Source organism: Acipenser ruthenus, chromosome 22, assembly GCF_902713425.1.
Source record: "Acipenser ruthenus chromosome 22, fAciRut3.2 maternal haplotype, whole genome shotgun sequence".
Taxonomy (NCBI): Eukaryota; Metazoa; Chordata; class Actinopteri; order Acipenseriformes; family Acipenseridae; genus Acipenser; species Acipenser ruthenus.
Genome location: NC_081210.1, coordinates 7821149 through 7845141, shown reverse-complemented (window position 1 = coordinate 7845141; position 23993 = coordinate 7821149). Strand labels below are relative to the sequence as shown.

Sequence of the window (23993 nt, the reverse complement as noted above, 5' to 3'; positions counted from 1 at the left end):
TAGTACTGAGTCTTTTCCTGGTCTGACGTCATCACAAGGCATCCGGTCACAGCATGTCAAGGTGATTGTGCCAATGACAAGACGGCTTTGCATGGAAGCTAGAGGTCGCTGATTGTGAAGAGTGCAATGGGATTTGCACAGTAGTAAGACCAATCTGTTTCATGCTTAGAGGACTCTCCTAAACTGCTGTCTCGGCAGTGCAGATAAAAGGGTCACTATGAACCTCTGTTAAGAACAATTTAATCATTTTATAGGGTTTGAATACGCCAAAGTCCATAATATTACTGTAGACATCCCAGGCCATGCCAAACCACAACACATAAGCACCTGGCATCAATCCACACAAAGCCCATTTATGGCACCAAAATGTGCCAGCACACAAATGTTTGTAATGAAATGTGCTGATAGTGTGTCAATTACTTGCTGACTGTAAAAGCAATGCCAAGCATAGATGAAACGTCCTGAAACCCAGTTGTTCAATTTGTACTGTACATGTAGGACCTTCACAACCATTTTCCTGCCCTTGTACCTTAATAGCCCCATCTGAGTCATGTCAAGTGCAGCCAATACAGAATGCAAATTTCAAGTACACAAATATTGGGGATTGGGCAAGAAGCAAGTACTGGTAAGGATACTAAATGGAAGCACTCCCCCACCCCCCAACAGAACAGAATATTTAATGCATGGATCATGGATTACAATCTCAGTTTTTTTTTTAGCTTTATTTGTTAAATCAGATGTTCTCCACTCCTTTCAAATGTGTTAAAGTAGAACAGAATGGGATGACTAATACAGTTTTAAATATGAACACCTCTAGCTAAATCCAGTAATGAGTCATAGCGTAGCTTTGCGTTGTACAGCGGGGTAGGGTAATTGAGAAAACGCAATTAGCAGGATTCTACTGCAAAAGGCAAATATGTGTAAATAAAGTACACTTCAAAATACAGAGCTATACTCATAAATGAAGTACTATATTAGCAGGCTATCTGGATTGCTAGCCTTCATTTGAAGGTTCTGCAGCAAAGTGCTGGTGCTTCAGTTTGTGCTGGTTGGTTCTTGCACAACCATGATGCTGCCATGGCAACATCCCAGATGTGTATGCAGGACTCACAGACCTCCTGGCATTCCTGTAAACACTGATCTGAAAATAAATTGCTGTGTGCAATGCTGTCAGCTCCCATTATTACAGGGAGAGCTCCTTTCTCAGGACTCGAAGCACTTTTTTAAGAACTAAACATTGCCAAAATATTTCGTTTGTTGCCGACTTTCACTCTGTGTGGAGTTTTGTCTGACTGGAGTTAGAAATAGTAAATTTTGTAAATAAAAATATAGTGAGAGTCAATGAGAAGTCCCCACAAATATAGGAATGCAAACAGTGTGTGTGTGTGTGCGTGTGTGCGTGCATGCGTGCGTGTGTGTGTGTGTGTGTGTGTATGTGAATAAAGGGTACAATTGTATTATGCAAAACATGATTGCAGGTGCGTTTTTTGTCATATGCTATATTGTGTTTTATATAAAGGACACTACATTATCTTCCTAATACTTTAACCTCGCAGCTCAGAATTGATGCAGCTAGGAAACAATATAATGATCAACTTCAGATGCTGTAGCTATAAAAATGATTTCCATTACACGAGAGTAGATGTTAAAACTTCATGCTGATTTGAACTCGGCTCTCGCCAAGATAAGCACCAACTAAGACGTAGCTTTACAACTAATGTGATCCATAGGTGTCTCCATCCATTTACGCTTCCTTCCATATGATGATGTAGATATCCTTCTGTCTGGTGTTAATGGCTGAAGTGTAATGCTGGCTCCAGGGATCAGCTTATTTTGCCTCCCTGGCGCATCAGCACACACAACGGCTGCGATGCTGGCTCCGGGGATCAACCACAGTGCGGCCTCCCCAACGCATCAGCATGACAACCATCTGGATTGAGCTAAGTAGGGTACATCTCTGGGGTTTTCAAGTGGGCACCTTCCATCCTCAGTGTTTCGTCGACCAGCCCACGACACCTCAAGAGGGCTCGACGGTGATTCTGGCGTCCCAGCATCACCCCCCTCCGTCCCCCACTCAACTCAGCCCAGCTTACTTACCTGTACATCATCGTTTCTTTCTTACTATTGTGCTTGAGATCCCCAGCCAGAATCTTTCCATCTCAACCACAGCCAGTTGCTGCTCCTCTCTGCTGCTTCAGATAAGTTCTTCACTGTGCGACGCAACTCTTGGCCACTGAATCCGACGTCTCTGAGAAACCGGGTTGTAGAGTGTGCCACAAATCCTCGACAACCCACTTCCACTGGGTAAACCCGAACTCTCCATCCTCGCTGTTCCGCTTCAGTGGCTAGTTGAGCACTGCAGAGATTTAAAAAAACAAAAAACAGATTGAAATGTGGAACACACAGCAGAATGTTGTACTGTTGCTATGATTATGATTATAGTGCTGTTTTGGTACTAAATGTTTTCTGCAATATCTTTAAAACCTATAATGGTTGACTTATATAATTGCACAGTCTATCCAAATCACTGCTCAGATAAGTTCTTAACTGTTGTGTTGCAGCTGATAAATGACTGTGTACTGTATATAGCTAGGGGAGGTTTTGTTATCGACAAGAAATGATACATAAAAGCTCTGATTCTTTGTCACGCATCAATGCTCAGAATTTTTCACTACAAAAGTCAAATCTTCCTGAGCATCATTTATTCATTATCACATTCGGGCCTGATCATTTGTTTGGTTCGGGGTTTGAGCTCCTAAACATGCCTTTTAAGTCTTACCGTTTCACACTTGCTTAATGCAAAGCTAATCAAGTTTTGCATCATCTAGAATTTTAGGATTGAACATAATTTAGGTATTTTATTTAACATCATTTAATCAAAGAAACTGCAAAAAGATATTGCAAAAGTCTACTGGAAGCCATAATAGAAGTACAGTATTTCATGTTAGATGAAAAACTACAAAGCATTATATAATTCAATATGTTAATGTAACATTATTTAACAGGTTTCATTCGACTTTATAAAGCAAAATGTGTCAATTCTATAGGGTGATGCAAAACCTTTGGCCATAGCTGTAGATCATTATGTTCAGCGACAGCTTTAGACGTGTACAATACATAAAAGTGATTGATGGGGAATAAATGTCAGACTTACTATTAGTCTATTTTGTGTGAGCTAGACTAATGATGATAATAAAAAATGGTAATATAAACTTGTGCTCAGTGTGATAGGGTCTAGCATGTATTATTAGGCTTAAACCTGGAATGAAACAAGTCTTATTTCCATTCCTGACTGATGCTCCTCCAGTGTTTCTGCTATCCCCTTTTATGTGGTGCTTAGACAGGGATTTGTTTTCAATTTCTAATTACCTGAGTCTGTCTTGACACAGGCGTCAAGGGCACTCATTGGATTAAACTTCTTCTTTTACCTCTCTTAAAAGATAAAAAAATGAAAAACCTGGAAATGTCAAATTAAGTGAATCTTGAGGAGAAAATATCCTTTTCAATTACCTGTTCTGACATCCCAAGTCCCATTATGTGTTGCCCCTTGTTTATTAATAAATAACATTTATGCTAGAGATGTATAAGAAAATTTAACTGCCGAAACAAACCTGCAAATAATAAGAAGTATTGGTCTGCTCTCTTCTCTTAAGATAGATCAGATCTCACCATTCTATTTTTTTTTATACTCCTGAGAACTGTAATGTGTATATTGTCCAGCAGGTGGTGTGCATGCATATACTGTTTTAGTTAGTGTACACAATGAGGCTAAAAAGTGTTTGTAATGCAATGCATTTAAAACTAAAAATAACTAAAGATATGAACACATATCTTTTAGCCTGATACTGTAACATTGCATACACGACACATCTTGGAGTTACATTTGCATGTTAGGTTTCCTTAATACTTTTCAATCCAATCGTAGTATTAAAAATGATATAATAATGACTTGTAGTTTTTAAAACCCTTCTATCGTGACCTGGTTCCAGTCATACAGAATGTGAAGCCGTTCGCTCGAGAAACTGAGTACGCTTAGATAGGCAGGTGCAGTTACATGTTAGAGACATTAAGGAAAAGATTGAGGTGGGCCCCGAGTGGATCATCCAGTTAAAGCGCTGCCGCTGGGAGTGCAGGATGAGTCACACAGCTTGGACGGTGCCAGTTCACATCCAGGCTGTGCAAAGAGGCCGAACTTTGCTGGGGACCCCGAGGGGGGCGGCACATTGGCTCTGGCGCTTCCAGGGTGGGGGATGGGAAACCGGCAGGGATTGCTTCTCCTGGTCGCGCAACCACTAGACAATGAGCACATTCAGAGCGGATAAGAGGAAGGGCTGGTCTCTATTCTCCGGGGTTGGTAGGCTGCCCACCTCTGCTCTGGATTGCTCGGCATAAAAGCGATTCTGGCTTTAGGCTTTTGAGATCGGAGGATACTCACATGCCCTCAGAACGCCTGTGCTGTGTGGGGTCTCGCTGCAGTGAGGAGAAAAAACATAATTGGATATTCCAAACTGGGGGGAAAATGAATAAAAATAATAATTGGTCACTCTAAATTAAATAATAATAATAATAATAATAAATAAATAATGAAAAGACTGAATTTGCAACGATATTGTAAACAGGTAAGAGGGAGTCATTTCAGGTTCCTCAGGCAAAAAAAAACCCCAGAAGATAATTCGAACATGCATTGTGAAATATTCAGCTGCATAGGCGATTTTAACTAACGCATTGTTGGAATGCAGTAATGGCTTCCCATCTGGACAGACAGCTAATTAAAATATTCCTGGTCAATGAAGACCCCTCTGCAGGGAGTGCTGTCTTTTCTGTCACTGGAATGAATCACATCAGCTTCACATTTTTACGCAGTCGGAGCTCCTGAGACACGGTTCTGTTGTCTTTGGGTTATGCTAGCTAATTAGATGTGTTAAACTGTAGACAGTGATTGAGCCTGTTATTGTAAATTATCTCATGGTGAAGATTTTAATTTGAATTATCATTATTATGTCGCTGTGATGCATACCAAATACAGGAGCTGTTTTTAAGTTTTTAAACTTGAGGCTCTTTTGAGTCATATCATCATTTCTGTTGTTTTGTGATTATCCCATATTCTGAATGACTCACTTGCGGACAGAGCTACTCATTTTTGTCTGACTCTTTGTGCTGAAGAAAAAAAGACCAAGTCTGCACCAGGGTAAATTCTAAAAGGAGCTTAATCATCCCTAGTCTGGAATAGCTGTCTGAAATGAAGCTGGTAACCAAGTCTTTCCGTGTGTTGAAAATTAACAGGCACTGTATGAAATTCTCAGAACCGCATTCAGTCACTTAAACCCTCCCTGTTGCCCTCAGCAGTATTTTAATCTATGGACAGATGGACTCAGTTGTGTTGGGAACAAAGTAGTAACCAGCCTTAACCGTCCACAGATTGTTGTCAGTGTGAGTAAGGTGCGGTTTTCCTCTCTCTTCTATCCCTTTCTCTCTCAGGTCCGCTGTGCAAGACTTTTGCTAATTTTAGGCATTTATTGTGCAAAAGGTTTATTGGTTTTCAACTCTAGGTCTTTGAAAAGAACATGTTCAAAATGTAATTAAATCTTAGCAAGTGTAATAATGGATTAAGAAGATTGCTCTGAAAACAGTATGAACTATAAAAATAGGCCATCTTGCAATCCATGGGGTACTCTACATGAAACAGGCACTTGCCAATTCAATAAGGTTTGGTTTGCCATCCATCATTGTACTGACTTGTGTTAACTTTTAATTATGTTGTACTTAGGCTTAAGATATTGAGTTTTGTCTCTCAGCAAAATATTATATAGTGATCTGCTCTGGGAGACTTTATGATTTTCATGTTAAACCTGATATTGACTTTACAGTTTGAACTCTCTTCATCCAGTAACTCTTTTACAAAGATTCAGACAGCCCCCTGTAGTGATGTGTGTTTTGTTAAACTTTGTGATTAGTCAAAAGGTGATTAACTATATTTTTGACTGTAATTCACGCATCCTGCTCCTCCTAGCCACAGAACTGTCATAGCTTGTTGCAGGTTATCTGCATGGTCTTTCGCTGCACCTTCAGATTTCTGGTTGAGTGTCCACAGTAATTACTGAGGATACACACATTCCAAAGTTTTTTGCTCACACGTCATTAGTGTTAAAGAACAGAGACACCCTTTGTCTTTACAGTTTCCCTCTGCACAAAAAATAATCTGTGTCAGAGTGCATGGATTCGATTCCCAGGCAGCTTGGGTTCAAAGTGAAATTAACACAACTTCAGACAAGAGGGAAGACCACACAAAACATGTAGTGTGAACGATTAAAGTGCAAGAAACATGGGGGAAAATGTACTTGTAGTTTAGCAGTTTCCTGACCAGCAGTGATTTATTCTGGTTGCACGTGCCTTGCATTTATGCTTTTTTCAGAGGCACTGAAGGATGCAAAGGGGTGCAGATATACTCAGGTAAGGAAGAAGGTTAAAAAAACAGAAGAATCAGAATAATAATGGCTAAGAAACCGAGGAGTTTTTTTTTTTTCCAGCCAGATTTATTGTTATGGAGTCATTCAAGACTTTCTAATGATATTATTATTTGTTTATTTAGCAGACACCTTTATCCAAGGCGACTTTCAGAGACTAGGGTGTGTGAACTATGCATCAGCTGTAGAGTCACTTACAACTACGTCTCACCCGAAAGACGGAGCACAAGAAGGTTAAGTGACTTGCTCAGGGTCACACAATGAGTCAGTGGGTGAGGTGGGATTTGAACCTCCTGGTTACAAGCCCTTTTCTTTAACCACTGGACCACACAGCCTCCTATATTCATTCCAAACCTAGCAGCAGTAAACATTTCCAACAGATATGTCCTGTGTATGTAAATCACAGGGCTGTTAACCACGGTGTGGGTTGGTTTGAGTGGCTGTTTCATATGTTTTCTAGTGCTAATCGGCTGTCATTATGCTGAGACATATTTGAAGCAGTGGGCTGATCCATCAACACTTTCCAGTAAGTGCCTTTTATGCTGCTGGATGACACACACAATCACGCATGCTGTTCTTATATAGTTCCACACCATATGATATGAAGTCCTGTCCACAACTTCAATCCTAACTTGCACTGACATCAAGAGGCGCTTAACACAGAGTGTCGCAGCATGAACCCCCATCAGGTATATAGAAGACTGCTACAATACATTTCATAAAGGGAAATGGTTACCAGAAATGGCTTGGAATCCAAACTGGGAGATAACGGCAACTTTTTTTCAAGCAAAGACCAGAGACTATTAAAGCTGCATGTAGACAGTATGTACGCTTTTTCATAACACTGTTATAACTGCAGATTATGAGCACTGGAAATTAAATGAAGTGGTGTGTGGGATAGAGCTGCTGTAGATTAATGCACTCAACTGCCTACCTGCCTGCCTGACTGACATGCATCCTTTCTGCTCCCTTCAACATACACTATTAGCAGTTTGTTTTTTTCTAAGCAAGATATACAATAGATTCAACAGTAGAATAGAACACAATAGAAAACCCCTGATACTGTATCTGGTTGTCTTGGTAATGTTGTTGCTGCAGATTTCTTTATTTTTCCTGGCTTCTGCTTCGCTGATGTAAATTCCCCAGCTCTCAATGTGCGACAGCAACATTTGTGGTTTTTGGCCATTTGTCTTCAGATGTCATTGGTCAGCCCCAGGGTGTGGTGGCGCTAATTAGTCGGTTACACAGCCAGGAGCTGCCGTCTCTGTTTCTTGCGGCATTTATCCATTAAAAGGATATTCTGTAGCTCTCCTTGAGCCCAAATGCTGGAGTTCCTAATCCTAGTCTTCTGGACCTCTGACCATCCAGGTTTGCATTTCAACCTGCTCCGAATAACTCTAAAAAGACATATAACTGATTCCGCACACAGGCTGAATACCTTCTAAAGACTCTGAGGTTAAGAGGTGTTTTATTGGCACTGGAAAGGAATGCACATTCTGGTTCCAATAAAAAAAAACAGATGTTTGCCTCTGGTTGCTGGAGTAGAAGAAGCCAAAAAAAATAATGAATGCAAATAAAAGCCATCTCACCAATACATTTTTTTGTTTAGTAAACTGTGAGTATCCCAGCATGGTGATTGATGCTGTAGGTGTTCGTGATAGTTCTGTAGTGAATATCTATTGTGAATCATGGGTTTCCATGCATATGGGAAAATGTGATTCTTTATATAGACTTTTAAGGGTTACCTACCCAGTAGCTGGAGTGAGTTTGGCTGCTATGAAATTGGAGAGAATTCAAGTGCCGTATGAGCAGGAATATTCACCTCTTATTCCCAGGCCTGGGCTGTATTCTTGAGCAAGTACCAGATTGAAGGGGACTGCAGCAGTATGCTTGGCCGTTTCCTGTGACAGAGCCTATGGGTTTTGTGGGTTCCCACTGTGGCTACTAACAAATCAATGGTTTTCTATACTGTTTATTTATAAGTATGGTTACTAAATAAATAGCTTTTACACTTCATGGAATTGACATTTGGTTACCTACGGCCGGAAGACCCAAGCCATTTGTGAAACATATTCAGAATGTTACATTTTTTTGTAGACATGGATTCCAGATGAAGGTTGTTCCAGTGACAAGTCCTGTGGGTGTTCTGTGGGCTACAGTTGTGGTTATTGAGCTGCATAGAAATGTACCCTAACTAAAGGGGCCTCTCTGGGCTGCCAGTTGAAAAACACATTTCCATCTGACAGCTGCTAAACACAGAGTCCTGACAATCTAAACCTAGGTCTGGAATAAGTACTGTATTACACAATCCTCTGCATTTGCTGTAAATCATCCCCTGGTTTCAGCTTGAAGGTGCCAGAAGGCTTGATAGAGATGCCAGCAGTTCATTATATCATTCCATCATTATAGTCCAAGTTTTTATTTCATCCTGCTCCTAATAATTTTTATATTCTGATGATATGCCCATCATTATTTCTATTGATGCTGTGTGATGAGTGTTTAATATTTAAGAAAAACATGGTTATGTTATGACATTACCCCTTCCCCCTATGTTTTTAATTTTGCTCATTAGACCGAGGAAGATGAAGAAGATTTTCCACATTAAACATTTTGTCGTCTTTACATTCATAGACAAGAATATTGTATTCTTCAGTGCCCCTCACCTTGACACACTTTGTATTCAAAGTGAAATCCTATGAAGCCAGTGTGAGAGTCAGAACTCACGGCACCTTGTAATTGTATGCAGCAGGCCTACAATGACAAGGCTGATGGGTGAAGATGACTTTCACAGTTGTAACGTTGCTTGTGTTCCCTGATCAGACCTTGACGACACAGCAGAGTTTCTCTTTGCACTGATACTCCTTTTCTTTTCCTTTTCTTTCAGAGCTGTTAGGCTCCGCTAAGAGAGTCAACGTGAACTTCCAAGACACAGATGGGTAAGTGAAAAACCAGATCGGCTGTGTGAGATACAGCAATCTAGCAAGGCATCTTTCTTGAGAGGTTGTTGCCAGCGAGGTCTGCTCAGAAGAGTCATAAATTAAGAGCTTGTTTATGTATTTTGGTTCAGTTACTGGCAAAAAGATTTTAGTCATAGTTTCTCTATGAGAATTTGAAAGCAATACAAGACATTTGTGGGACAGGAAAAGACTGGTGCCAATCTCCATCTTTCTTTCCATTTTGTCAAATATATATATATATATATATATATATATATATATATATATATATATATATATATATATATATATATATATATAACTTTATTCTATACAGTATTAAAGGTACTGTTATTGTTATTAATACCTGTTCATTATCCATACAAATCAATTATACAAACTTGAATTGGTCCCAATTAGTGTGGATAATTGACTCTCTACTATATATATATATATATATATATATATATATATATATATATATATATATATATATATATATATATATATATATATATATTTGTGTAATTTGTATTGTACTGTATGTTATTGTACTGTACAATATGGTGGTAACACTTTATATTAAGGTGCTGCTTATTAATGTTTTATAAATGTTTTATAAATATATAATATATGCTTAATAACTATGTTATACAGTTAATGCATATTAATACATATTATACAGTTATACAGTTAATACTATTATATATGGTTCATATATATGGTTCATAACCATGCAATTGCCATAAACGGAATTACGCTTTTATAAAGGGGACAGTTTTTAGCCACCTATTGTACTTTCCGATGTTTAAATATAATTCCGCCTATGGCTATTGCATGGTTATAAACAATCTGTAATGCTTTATTAACAATATAACATAGTTATTACGCATATATTATACCTGTACAGCACAGTAATAAGCAGCACCTTAATATAAAGTGTTACCATATTATGCACTTAAAATAAAATATATTCAGTTATTATGAAACAAAATATGATAGCTGCCCTGATTTCACAAAAAAACATCACATAAAAAGAAACATTTTTGTAAGGATTCTTTTTGACAAGTTCTTCCCTTGAAGATCTGAATGCTTGGTTTTAAAAAAAGCAAAAGTTTTTTTTTTTTTGTATGACTGCTGCATCTATGAGATACCGCGCACCATCGACCCCTGTAGTCTGGCCGGGCGCCTACGGGTTTGCCTGTAAGGTGCCCAGAGCTGCGTTGTCCTCTAAGTCTGAGGCGGCTGCAGGGTGAGTCTGCAGAGTGTAAAGAAGCGAGCGGCTGACGGCATACGCTTCGGAGGACAGCGTGTGTTCATCTTCGCCCCTCCCGAGTCAGCGCAGGGGTGGTAGCGGTGAGCTGAGCTTAAAAATAATTAGTCATTTCAAATTGGGGAGAAAATAATAAAAAATAATTGGCAACGACTAAATTTAAAAATAAATAAATAAATAAATAAATAAATAAATAAATAAATAAATAAATAAATAAGTGATATTTGAGATCCCTGTCGCTGGTTCTTGCACGGATGTGTGCGCGTTGCTAGGCAACCAATTGAGCAGTTAGGCTCGCCTGGTACTGAGCTGATCAGGAGGTCCAGATTGGCTGGGGGGGGGGGTGTGTCTGGGAAGGCTGCGTGGAGCTCAAAAAGTGTCTGTGCTACAGCTCATGGCTACTGCATGGCCATAGTTGTACAGACGGGCACTGAGTGAAATCTTGCTGTGTTGACATCAAGGAGGAGAGTGTCCGCTCCTTGGAGAGAACTACTACACGAAACCCTTCCACGTCAAGATGGTGCTCTTGAAGGCATTGCCCAGCAAAGCCTGTTTGAAAAGGCTGGTTGAAGAGGCCATAGTCGCTGTAAGGATGCCGGGACTCCAGGTGCCTGGAAATAGATCCCAGAAATTGATCCCAAACAGTATAGAGAGGGTTTGCGTAGTGTAGTAGGTCCCTGGAGTGGGACGTTCCTTTTAGTGGGACTAGCACTCGGCAAACTTTTATTTTTAGCTTTGTTTTGTTTTCTTTTTTTTATTAAATGTGACACTAAGGCTACCATTGCTGGTACCCTAGTGTTGAATTAAATCTGCTCGCCTGTGCGGCATGTCCACACCCAATGCTCTGTGTTTATTATTCAGTGATGACCCACGTACGTAACAAACCCCCCTGTTTTCAGTGCCTGTGTTCATATATAAGGCCAAACTGCTGGTAATAATGATCGAGGGTTTAAATACACTGTTGCATATTACAAAGTAAAAGACAGAACATTACCTGCAATGGAGACCACAGATTAGACCGGTGACCTGTACTCCACTGGTTTCTTCTTATTATATTTTATTTGTTAAATTGTGTAGAAACAGACAGCAACCAGCAATGCTGTAATCATTGATCTGCGTTCTTTATTGTTCTACTGTAGCTACTTAATTTGAAGTTTACGACTGTGCACACTGTGTTCTTCAATGCATTCAGATATTTGATCATTATTGTAACAACATTAAAAGGGTTACTGATTAGCTCTGTAAAGTTTAACATTTTCAGCACTGCAAAACACAGTATTAACAATTTGGCAGGTTACATTTTATTACACTCTTTTGATAAATGAAAAAGCACAGTCTCCCCTCTGTGTCAGCGGTATTTCATTTTTGTAGCCCTATCTTCCTTCAAAAACAGAATTCATTCATACTAATTACTGTCTGCTTGAATCGAAATGTTTGAGATTGTTACAGTGTATGACGTAGTGTATTACAATGCAAGGTGCAGTATGACAGTGTGATTTCCTTGTGATACACAGCTCCTTTATTTTCCCATTTCAGTCACACTATATTTTTTCATACGTTAACACATGCTGAGATAATCAGCTGTCATACTTTTTATGAGAAACAGTAAATCTATAAAATTCTAATCTGGCATACAAAGACAGTGCCAGTAAACTTGGCATACAAAGCCCAGTTATACATTATCTGGAAGTTTCTCATTTTTTGCAGGATACTAGGAGTGAAAACTCTATACATTTTTAATTCTAATGCACTGTTGATCTATCTATGAAATCACTGAGGGAGCACTAAAGCTGCACCCGGTTTCCCTTCTAAAGCGGTTCTATGTATATGACATCACAAGAGCAAGGTGATGAAGGTTGCAATAAACCAGATGGCCACATGCCACTGTGTCCTGTGTTTCTCTTTAAACCGTGTCTTCAGCTCAATTACAGCTAATTTCAGGTCTGAATGGGTTTTAATTAGACTCTTTGCATAGCTGGCCTGTTTTTATTATGTACTGTTGTATATGTCATATTTAATCTTTGAGCATCGAGTCACACTGCATGACTGCCCAGTGGAATATCTTAACCCTCCAGCAGAGAAGTACAATTCACTCTGTTAGTGATCAAGGTTTAAGGTTTAATTTTAGATTCTTACTTTAAGCTTGACAGAGTTCTCTGCATTGGTGGTGCAAGAGGAGCCTATAAGAGGGATTGAAAATCTCCCACGACTTCACCATCCCAAAGCTGAGAGGTTGTGATGCTGTAGAAAAACGAGACGCTTTTTGAAAAAAACATAACTTCAATTACACAATGATTGGGAATTCAAGAAGGAATCAGTACTTCAGAAGCTAATGAATAGCACGGTTGAAAAAGGTGTTTAAACCACAAGCAAGTACACTTTTAACAAACACCTCTAAACAAAAAGATTCTGAAAGCTAAGAGGAAGCTCATCATACACAGCCTGTGTAACAGCAGGTGTTTTGTAATAGTTGAGCTAAATGGATTATGATTAAGAATGCTCAGGTGTTAATCTCCTGCAGTGTCAGCACTGGGGTCATGTGATATTTGATCATTGATGATCTCTATAGTAAGGAAATATGGATGTACATGGGGTTCTGTGCAAGTCTAGTTGTGTTGCATTGACGCATTCTTTTTTTTTTTTTTAAATTGGGCCCTGTGACTTTGATCGTAAAGACTATACTCAACTAAAGGACAGTCTTGAAAAGCTCTCTGTCACTAAGAGTAGCACAGTTTTAAAACTAACAATAAAGATTTCAAATTATTAGAGGAAGGGATAATAGACTGTATGATGGTAAATCATTTTCTGTCTGCAAACTGTAACAAAAAGCTAATTAAAAAAGCATTATGAAATCCAGTGTAATGTTTAGTTACTGTTAGATAATTATATTAACTGTATACCTGTTTGAATACTTCCCTGCTCATTAATTTAATTTAAACTCCATAGAAAGTACTATTTAGAATGCAATGTTTATTTTTTCTATTGCTGCAATACAGGGTAATTTATTAACATGCAAATAAGTACTGTCTGATTAGCTGATATTGTCATAGCCCTTTTGTGCTTGCTGGGAGTAACCATGCGAGAAGAATGGTGATCATTTGCAGGGTTGTAAATTGAAAGTGGCAGTATTCAGCAAAGCTATATGACAAATAGAGTTAACACTTTGTTTTGGCATAAATAATACCCATTTATTGAGACTCTGAATTCTGAGTCTTGAAACAGAAAATTAAACTGAGTGAATCTAAATAATAATATGATTACATTATAAAGGTAATTATTATATTTTTAGTCCTATAATAAGTTGTCTTCCTTATCCCACACAACTGTTCGATTACAAGCCATGACCCATGAGACATACAGCATTGACTATTTAATTTAGTTATCAAGAGATGAATTACCAATCTAGTACTAGGATTTATTGAGATCGAAATTAACATTTGTATGAATCTCAGCAGTTTTTCAATGTTAGTGTTCTCTCAAATCCACAACTCACTGACAGCCTGCAGAAGACAGAGTGTCTATGAGAGATGAATTGAAATAAGGACAGTCTCAACACAGCATGCAGGTGCAACATTCAACGGTAGCCTATTCTATACGCTGTTCAGGCGTTTAACAACACTGAAAACTGTACAGTATAAATGGCAGTCTTGGTTTTCAGAAGTTGTTGCTTGGCTAAAAGGAAGTTATTACCCTCAGCACCATCTCACTGTTGCCACACAGAACCTGATCCGTTGCCAGCATTGATTTATCTCCTGCAATCTCTGACTCTTCCTCCATCTCTCTGTGTGATGTTGTATTTCTAATTAATACTATAGACAGTGTAATCTGTTTGTTTCGCCTGATAGATGCTGTGGGCTCTGCACTTTTACTGCAGGAATCTATTTTGTGATCACACTGCAGTACAAGTCATTGGTCTTTTCATAGCCTGCTTCCCTGAATACTCAATAACACCTGTTCTCTGCAGTACAGGTGTTACAGGATATCCATCTCAGATGTGCAGATAATGAATTGACTATTCAGACACCAACTGGCTATCAACATTTACCAATTCTGGGCTGTTAAGAATCTTTGAAATGTGCTATCGGAGGGAATGAGTCAGGTCGTACACTACTATCCATGACTATTTTTCATTAATTAAACTAAACTGTGCTGTGTTAGGTTCCCAACAGTTGTTGCATATGGTACACTTTATTTATGATATTGCCTATTTCTTAGAATATATCAGTAGCAGAAGGCAGTAGTAGTGCTTCAGCCACAGCAAAGACAGACAATGGGAAAAGAACCACGCTTAAAAACTGTATATAATTAAAGCATGAAGCCATTAATTTTATAAATAAAATTTCCTTCTTAAGTGTTTTTCTAACAATATTTAAAACAGTCAGCTGCATAATAATGAAACAACACGTTTCATCTCTGCTGGATGCCACTAAAACAATAGATTTGTTTTTCTTGCAATGCCTGGAGCTTGCGAGCAATGCAGAAACATGGTTTATGCCCCAAAGGAAAACAAAGAAAGTGTGTTGTTACAGTCTTTCTACCAAACTTCCTGGAAACATTTACTGTATGGAATATATTTGCATCTTAATGTTTTTGTCTTGCCGGTAAAAATTGAATTTAGATCAGCATCCCTAAAATTGAATTCAACCCTTATTCTCTTTTTGTTTGAATTATTAATACATTTTGTTTTTTAAATGCTCAGTATTAGTTAATCATAGCTCAATCAAAATTCTGAAATTACAGGCAGTTTTGATATGAATCGGAAGACATTCAAGGATGCGCTCAATTCTTAATATACATTTTCTATTTATGTGCAGATTGCAAATATAGGTAAAGCTATGAGAAACTGTAAGTCAAGTTGACAAGTTTCTCTGCTGGTACTTTTATCTCTGCATCTATGTGTGTTTAAGTTTCTATGGATAGACTGATTATTTTATCCTTGGATCTCCAGAGGTTTCTTCTCTTGCAGTGAAGAGCAAGCTAAATGGACATTACCCATCTGAGAGGCTCTGGGTTTGTCATGTATAAACAGGCGGAGGCTCTGGGTTTTTCTTATAGAAAGATGGCACTAAAAAGGCCATCGGCTGTCAGCCCTTTTCTTATGTGATCCCAGAACCAGCTTCTCCAGAATGTTACGAAATAAAAATAGCAAATTAATCAATGGCTAAACCAGTTCATTAGAGCCTGAGGGCACAATTATTTATTAATGAAAGTATGGGAGGCCCTTCTATAAAAAATGTATATCTGAGAGCTCCAGTCAAAGTGACAGGAGTACAATTGAATGAGGCAGTACGCCTTTGATATGCTGTCCTTGGATAATACAGCCATGAATAAAATAGCCCCTTTGTTTTTATTATTCAGCACTGGAGTGTAGCTTGGTACCCTACCATACTAGAATTCTGAGTTAGTGGGTCAATTACATTCAGCGTCAGTAAGTTACACTTTTTAATTTTATTATTTAGAATAACTGTAACAATTCCATAAACTTTTATTTAATTGAGATCTAAGAAAAGAGTGTTATTTTGTTACATAATTACAGCGTAGAAACCAAAGACAGCAACAAGACCAACAAAGTGAGAAACATATTATGTAATTGTATTTTGAAAGATAAAGACAAAACATGCCCACAAAAGCAGGCTCCTTATGTCTCGCCACTCGTTCTGAACAATTGTTTTTGTAATATAATTAAAATGTACTCCATCAATATTGTAGACAGTAGCGCATTTAGGTAATTAAATAATCATTGTACCTCAAGGATCCAGAAAATGTTATGTTGGCATCAGAACTAAAAACGTACTTTTAAAATATGAGTGCAAATGACATTGAGCAAAGTATACTTCTGAAACAGGCCAGAAGCACTAACAAAGCAGGGCAGTGTTCCTCCATGTCTAAGACTTGAAACCCTGCCCAGAATGGAGCAACCTGACATGAGTCTAAGGCAAAAGCGCTTTAGCACCACTGGTCTAATGCACGCTGTTAGTTTCAGCCCAGCGGTAAGTAGTATAGCTAATCCCAGATCACTTGATTTAATACTCAGCCAAGCTAAAAATCAGCAAGCTTTGTATCGCCAAGTTAAGCTGTAATTGCAGGGTCGGAAAGACCACATAACTCCAATCACATAGCAAACTACAATCAGTTTTCTTCTGCGGACTCAATAAAACCCATTTAAGTTTAGTTTAATACACCAGCAACTACAAGTCTTGTAACGGGAGTCCTATTTTCACCCGCAGATGGTTGTGAACATTGAGGATGTCATCACCATAGTGGATAACAAGTAACCATTTAGAAGGCAATACTAAAATGGAGTAAGTTTTGTGTAGCAAGGTTTCATCACAAACTCAAGTATAATTAAAAGAAAGCTGTATAAAGTGGTCTGGGATAATGAGTTTAAACATGATTAGGGCATTCTTTTTTTAAAGTAAATGTAAATTTGAGCGCATTATACATGGTATCTGCGTACCAGATACCATGTATCTGGTACGCAGGTAAGCATGCGCATCAATAAAAAAATGCGAACTTCAATGCTTTTTTAAGACGCAAAGGTGTACCATCAGTACATTTTTAACAGGAAAGCATTGGGCAGTGAGCATTGGTCAAGTGTATTATCTGGCTGTGACCCATACCTGCCTAACCTGGATTTTCCCCAGAGACTCAGGGTTTTCTATTCAGTCTCAGGGTCTTCGGGATGTGTCAAAGATCTGTGCTGATTATCGCGGACCATAATTCAATTCCATTCACCATATTTCACTTAAGACTAGAGGGTTCCAATTTAACTACAATCCCTCCCTGCAAGCGCATCATTGGCTGTGTGATAATTTGTTAATTGTAATAACCAGCAATCCGGACTCCTATTTAAACATTCATAAACTGTTGTTGTGGTCTCTGACACTGCCATTCCAATTGTACTGTCAAATAGAGGAGGTAGAGCTTGACAGCGACTTGGGTGATGACCCCTAATTTTGGTGAGTACCAAACCATTTCTGCTGGTACTCACATGAAAACCTAATGATAAAAGTTATGGCTATAATGCAATGACAATGGTTTAAAATAACAAATAACAATTTTGCATAGGAGCATTTTCATGGTGGTTTAAATTGCTAACATTATTTTTTTTCCTGAGTTGATCCAACCATTCTGCAGCTGGGCCTCATCCCACTTGCTCTGCATTAGGTCTTGTCATTATGAAAGCTCTGTGCATGAAATCTGTAGCACTAATGATGTCAGGACTGGTCGAACACAGAGGGATTGATTTGGGTGGTGTTTTATTTTATACAAAACAGAGGGAGGGCAGAGGAGTGTGGCTGCTATACCTGTACTACTGCACCATTTTCTGTCAAAAAGGATGAATAAGCAATGTAAAGTGTGTAGTGGGTCAGTAAGGTCAGTTCTGGGGATAATACTCAACTTATGACTTTGACAAGACATTTTCAGCATTCCCAGATAGCTGTGAGCTGTTGTTAAAATTCTCTTTATGTGTAGGATGCCACAAGAGACCACGCGGCCATCAGCCAGGAGAATGAGGCACAGACAGCATGGATTAGCAATCTGGTCACATCGTCAATCTCTTACCTGACACTCAAAACTAAGGTCCATTTCATGTAAAGTGCAAATTCAATATTTCAGAGGAAAATTGGCTAAAGTACAAGTAGAGATCTCAGCACCTAACAGCAAACCCGATCGACTTCTTAGGGATTCTCTTTGAAATTTGCCATTAAGCAGCTGTTAATTTTGTTACTCTCCTCAGATAAATGTTGGCAATACAGGTTTAGATTTCTCATGTAAAATGCTGGATATTTCAGGTATGCTGCAGATATTGGAGAGGCCAATATGGTCCAAATGTTCCTAATTCTGCATGCATTTTACAGCTGCATTTAAACATTTAAATTTAGCTGTAACATTAATGCAGTTTTTCGAATATGAATGTATATTTATACAAAATGTGTAAGTTGAGAAATGGTTCCATTATTTATGAATTCCTGGCTGGAGGACTGACTGTCTGTCTTGGCTGCAGTGCTGAATTGCTGTTAATAAATCAGGTTAAGTCTCATTTCTCAGAGGAAACAAAATGGAAATTAAGATCATACATCAATAAGTTTTAAACACTAAATGAAAAATAGAAGGTGAAACATTTACAAAAATGAAGTGGTTGATTTGATCAACCTATACCCACTGCATAAGCCATAGCTGGATTTTTTAGGGAATTCCACAAAACTGGTTTGCATGAACTTCTGATCTGAGAGTTGTGTCAGCAGTTGTGTGTTTTTTCCATGGCTCTCCGTTATTGCATATGACTGTTGTCTGTTTGGCCCTTGCGTTGTGCTGCCTGGCCACTTTCGAATACACTGGTTTCTCTTACAGAGACTTGCTTTGGTAATGCAAAATGTATTTTCAATAATTATTGTTTTCCCACACATTGCTTCTGAAAAGAATCAAGGCTGATTGTGAGGAAGTGAGTTGGGGACTATCATATAAAACACACATAACACAGTATTGACCAGGTAACGCAAATAAAATCTAAAGAAAATGTAGATGATACAAGTATCTATTTAGCCACACTATAGTGAACTCTTGGGGGTGTCCTGATGGCCAGAGCTGACACAGTTTCCATTCTTTCTTTACTGTTTAATGATCTTAGGTTATGGAGGATTAAGTTTTAGACAAATTCCTATGCCCCTTCATTCTCCTGTTTCTTTGCAACCACCAAGACAGAAGGGATTATCACAATAAGTTTTCCCTTCTGCAATGCCAACTTCATTCTGCTCCTGTATAATTGAGACACAGGAAAAGATTCTCTAATTCAGAACATTGGGGTAACCTTACAAAGGATTCATCAATGGAACCCCAAACTATAAACCAGAAGTGCCCAATCGAGTTAGCATTGTAACTATCTGAAAATGGTTAGGAAAATTATAGGATTGTTCAATAAACCATAGATATATATATTGACTTAACTAACACATCATCAATGCTTATAAATATTGCTCAATGTTTACTCCCTTAATTGCATAAACTTACAATTTCCCCAAATTTTCCCTGAAGTAAAAATGTAATTGAATTCAGGCCAAGCTAATCTGATTTATCAAAAAGGAAAGAGCTGAGCGCTTTGGTTCTGCTTCCTCCTAGACAGCCAAACAGAAGAGCACAATCTAATAAAGGAGGATAGGAGCTGGATGGGATTAAGTATGAGCTATTTCATTTCAGAGACCAAATAGTTTCTGACTTTTGCTTTCTGAAATACTGAGCAAATATGAGCTCTGGGTTAAGCAGCCGGGATTCACTGAATCTATAAAATAGGTAAATTGCTAAAACACTGAACGTGTAGCACAGAATGTAGCATTTGGCTATTAGTTATGTAGGGCTTAAGCCACAAATTTAAGTGCAAATTCAGTGAAGTGAAATTAAGAAATCTACCAAAAGTTATTATACTGTATGCGTAAGTTGCTTTGTTATTCATTGTATTATACAATGTGGTTCCGTTGCACACTTCATGAACAGGCATCCTAGAATTAATAGTGGTGCTATAACTGTAAACTTACTATACATTGTAAGAGATGTGCAGAACCTGTGCAGAGAAAACTAAAGCAATGTTTTCTCCTGGTAAACACTTGTTTCCATGTACCACATCTAAGCAAAATAAGCAACACTGAAGAGCATTTACAAAGTTGCATGCTCCTGTATATTCCCTCTTTTCGTGGGCATTCTGTATGCTACAAAAAAAGAGTAAAGCAGCCCAATAAAACTGAAAATCAGTAGACAAAAAGGTATGTTAATGTAACGCAATACCAAGGCATACAGTACGTGTTTGGGACAGGTTTATGGGGGCATCTCAACTGTGCTCCAGTGGCCCATGTTTCTGAACTCATGTTTCTTTTCTTGTTGTCTTCAGGTTCTCAGCTTTACATCATGCTGCCCTCAATGGAAACATGGAACTCATCTCCCTGCTGCTGGAGTCACAGGCTACAGTGGATATTAAAGACCAGAAAGGTACGTGATTCTTTGTCATTGATTAGTTCAATATGAATTACAGTAATAACCTCAACAAGTCACAGTACCTTGCTTTCTGTGACATTTCTTATTTTTACTGCTCTCTGTCCTTGTAACAGGGGTGATGATATACTGCAGCAAACTTTGCATGTAGCCGTTGGGATAAACTATAAAAGGCACATGCAAAGTTTGCTGCAGTATATCATCACCCCTGTTACAAGTACAGAGAGCAGTAAAAATAAGAAATGTATAGCATCATTGCCTGCTATGCTTTATATCCACACTCAGTTATCTAGCAGGCAGTGCTTACTGTGTCTAGTAGTATTGCTTAAGTCTAGTTCTAAACTGTCAGATACCCTCATGGCCGAGGCTACTAAGACATGTGAAGCTGTATATTTTACTAAGGTTTGGTTGAAAAACATCTCATCATAGACACAGAGTTTCCCAGACAAAATCAATACAATGGAGTTTTGCAGAATACATTAGTGCTACCCAACCTTTACCAATCTCAGTGTCCTGTAATCAAGTATGGGGGTTGAGAATAATATTAGTGTTTTGGAACTTAACACTCCCATTGTTGTTTCATGATAAAAACAGGAAATTGCATAGGTAGTAATCACTAAAACATAGACTTCCTGAGCCAACAAAATGACAACCGTGCAATACTGTACTATAAATATAATTTATGGGCAATCCCTCTGTTTCTAAATATCCATGATACAGATTAGGCATGCTTGGATGGTCAGATTCCAGGATTTGTCTTTTTAAATGTTTATAATACGGATTTGGTGCTGCTGGATGTCTCGCTTACCCGTAGAAGAGCTTTGAGAGTTCTCTTTGGAGCTGCAGCGCGGGGTTTTACACTGGTGCTCTCTTCCACAGGAATGCGTCCACTGCACTACGCGGCCTGGCAGGGTAAAGTTGAACCAATGAAGACGCTGCTGAAGTCGGGATCTTCTGTCAACAGCCAATCAGATGAAGGACAGATCCCCCTGCATCTTGCAGCACAGCACGGGCATTATGATGTCGTAAGTCCTGAATGATTTCCTCTGAATATATGAAATAAAACCAGTATAAGGAGAGGGGGGGTGGCGTCTAGAAATAAACCAGTAAATAAACTTAAGAAACACAACGAATTGGTTGAATTACATGGATAAATGCAATAAAATGCAACATTATAGAGTGTCAGTTCATGTCTTGCCTTCAGTCGGATATGGATGCAAGTTCAATTCTGAAATATTAAAGTAGTAAAGTAAAGTAAAGTAAAGTGCTGGGGACTTGTCTAATAATTAAACAAAGAGAAAACGATAAAGGTGCACCAGAAGATTAATTTCATTATGAACTAAATCTGATTAGAATGACAGAGCACACTTACTGAAGCTAAAACTGCAATTAAAAAAACAGTTGTGAGTTCTCAGAAACAGATATCTGATGGCAAGAAAGGCTCACTCATTTACATATAAACTGATGCAACGATGACCAATCTAGTGCTTCATTTGAGTTATTGAATGTCTCATAGAATTACAGCATTTTGGCTAACTATGATGTAACACTAGTATTCATATTTCTAACACCTTCAGTGTATAACTATGTGCATAATCAATGAAAAACAACAATACATGCATATATGTTTTGGTCCTAATACTGTATTTGTTTAAAAATTACAGTACTGGATCTGAAAATGCATCATTTCAAGTTTGACTCATTGTCATAAACACATTCACTGTAATTATTAAGATGTATTGAATATAATTAAGGGGTTATTAATAGCACACACACACAAAAAAATCCTACAAAAGAAACTGGTGAGATTATAAGAGGTGTAATGGGATTGCGGAATCACTTTAATAGGACATCCTGGCTTAGGCTGCCCTAACAAACACTTACTTCCCACATGGTGTGTGGTTTCCCTTGTTCAGGAAAACAGTTTTAACGGCCTGTTCTCTGGGGCAAGCGGCTGGTGCAGTTGTCTCCACAGTACCTGAGTCCCTGACTGTAACTGCTGGAGAGACATCCTTGTTTTCATCCAGCTAAAGCTGTCAAGTAAAGCTTGAGAAAGCTAAAACTGACATCATGAAATTAGATAAAAAGTAGATAAAAGAACAATAAATGTTTGCTTTCACTGGCTTATGTCAAAATGAAGCGTTTTTTTTTTCATTAACATGGGTTTTATTATGCTTTGTTGTACACTCAGCACAAATCGCACCAAGCACGAACACAACGCAGATAAACTATGAATACCTAGCTTATCAGATGCTTTTCAATGTGATTCATTTCTGTGTTTGTTCTCCCCTTCCCGCAGTCAGAGATGCTGCTACAGCACCAGTCCAATCCGTGTATTGTGGACAATGCAGGAAAGACTCCCTTAGACCTGGCCTGTGAATTTGGAAGAGTCGGGGTGAGTTCCTGTATACATTTTAACATAGAGCACCAATCTATAGGCTTTGCTGGGGTGTGGTTAGCACACTGCTGAGAGATGCAGAGGTACCAGAGATAACCCAAGAGCTTTTAGTCTGGGTACAGCAGAACTCAGACATCACCTTCGCGATCCTTTTCCTGTCCCTAATAGATCGATTTTTCCTTGTTTTTGAGCAGGTTGATTGCCTATCAAGATGATAGAGAACCGGCAAAGTGAAGATAAAACTGTCAGGAATGGAATATGAGCCTCCCAAGTGGTGTTACACGATATTTGTCTTCATGCAGACACATGGCAATTTCATTCAGTGACCGTGCCTGCTTTTTAGACTGATGGACCAATCTAGTGACAGTTGGACATGCCATGCAGAAATAGCCTCTGTTTATCCAAGCTTTTAACTGCAGGAAGCTGACACACCAGTAAGGTTACAAAATTACCTTCTGAGTTGCTTTTCATTACACATTGGAATACAAATCTTTCAGAAATATGGACATGTTCAATGTCAATGGTTATGATATTTCTTTTCTCCAACATTTTCTAGTAAAATACTGCATGCATGATGCATCTCAAGCTAATGTACTTTACCTAACTTTTAAATCCTACTGTTATTTAGTAAGAGCTTCAAGCATTATGCAGCTTTGAGGTATGTGTGGTATAGCAAAGCTGACACTTAAAGAATGCATTCTGAATATGAATTAAGCAAAAAAAAAAAAATGTTAAGAGCAGTATGAAAATGTAATCACTTTACTTTGCCTACAGTGTTTGATTGTACATGGTTAGATAACCTAAGAGTCAGAGCTCTGTAAAACAGCTGGCTAGCCACATCATAATCCAGGCTCTTCTCACTACAACATAACTAATCACTAATGCAATTTGAGCTCTGCTTAAACTGACTGATTTTACTCTGAAGCCAATTTAACTGC

At 38.4% G+C, this 23993-nt stretch overlaps 1 protein-coding gene across 3 annotated transcripts in view; it reads left to right on the top strand.

The window, feature by feature from the left end:
- Positions 1-23993, top strand: part of LOC117431237 (caskin-1-like) — a 133511-nt gene that overhangs the window by 62492 nt on the left and 47026 nt on the right. For all 3 annotated transcript variants that reach the window (XM_058995935.1, XM_034051982.3, XM_058995936.1), the window contains exons 2-5: positions 9349-9400; positions 20557-20654; positions 21537-21682; positions 22957-23052. In XM_058995935.1, coding sequence (XP_058851918.1) covers positions 9349-9400; positions 20557-20654; positions 21537-21682; positions 22957-23052 — 392 coding nt within the window. The remainder of the gene's footprint in view (positions 1-9348; positions 9401-20556; positions 20655-21536; positions 21683-22956; positions 23053-23993) is intronic.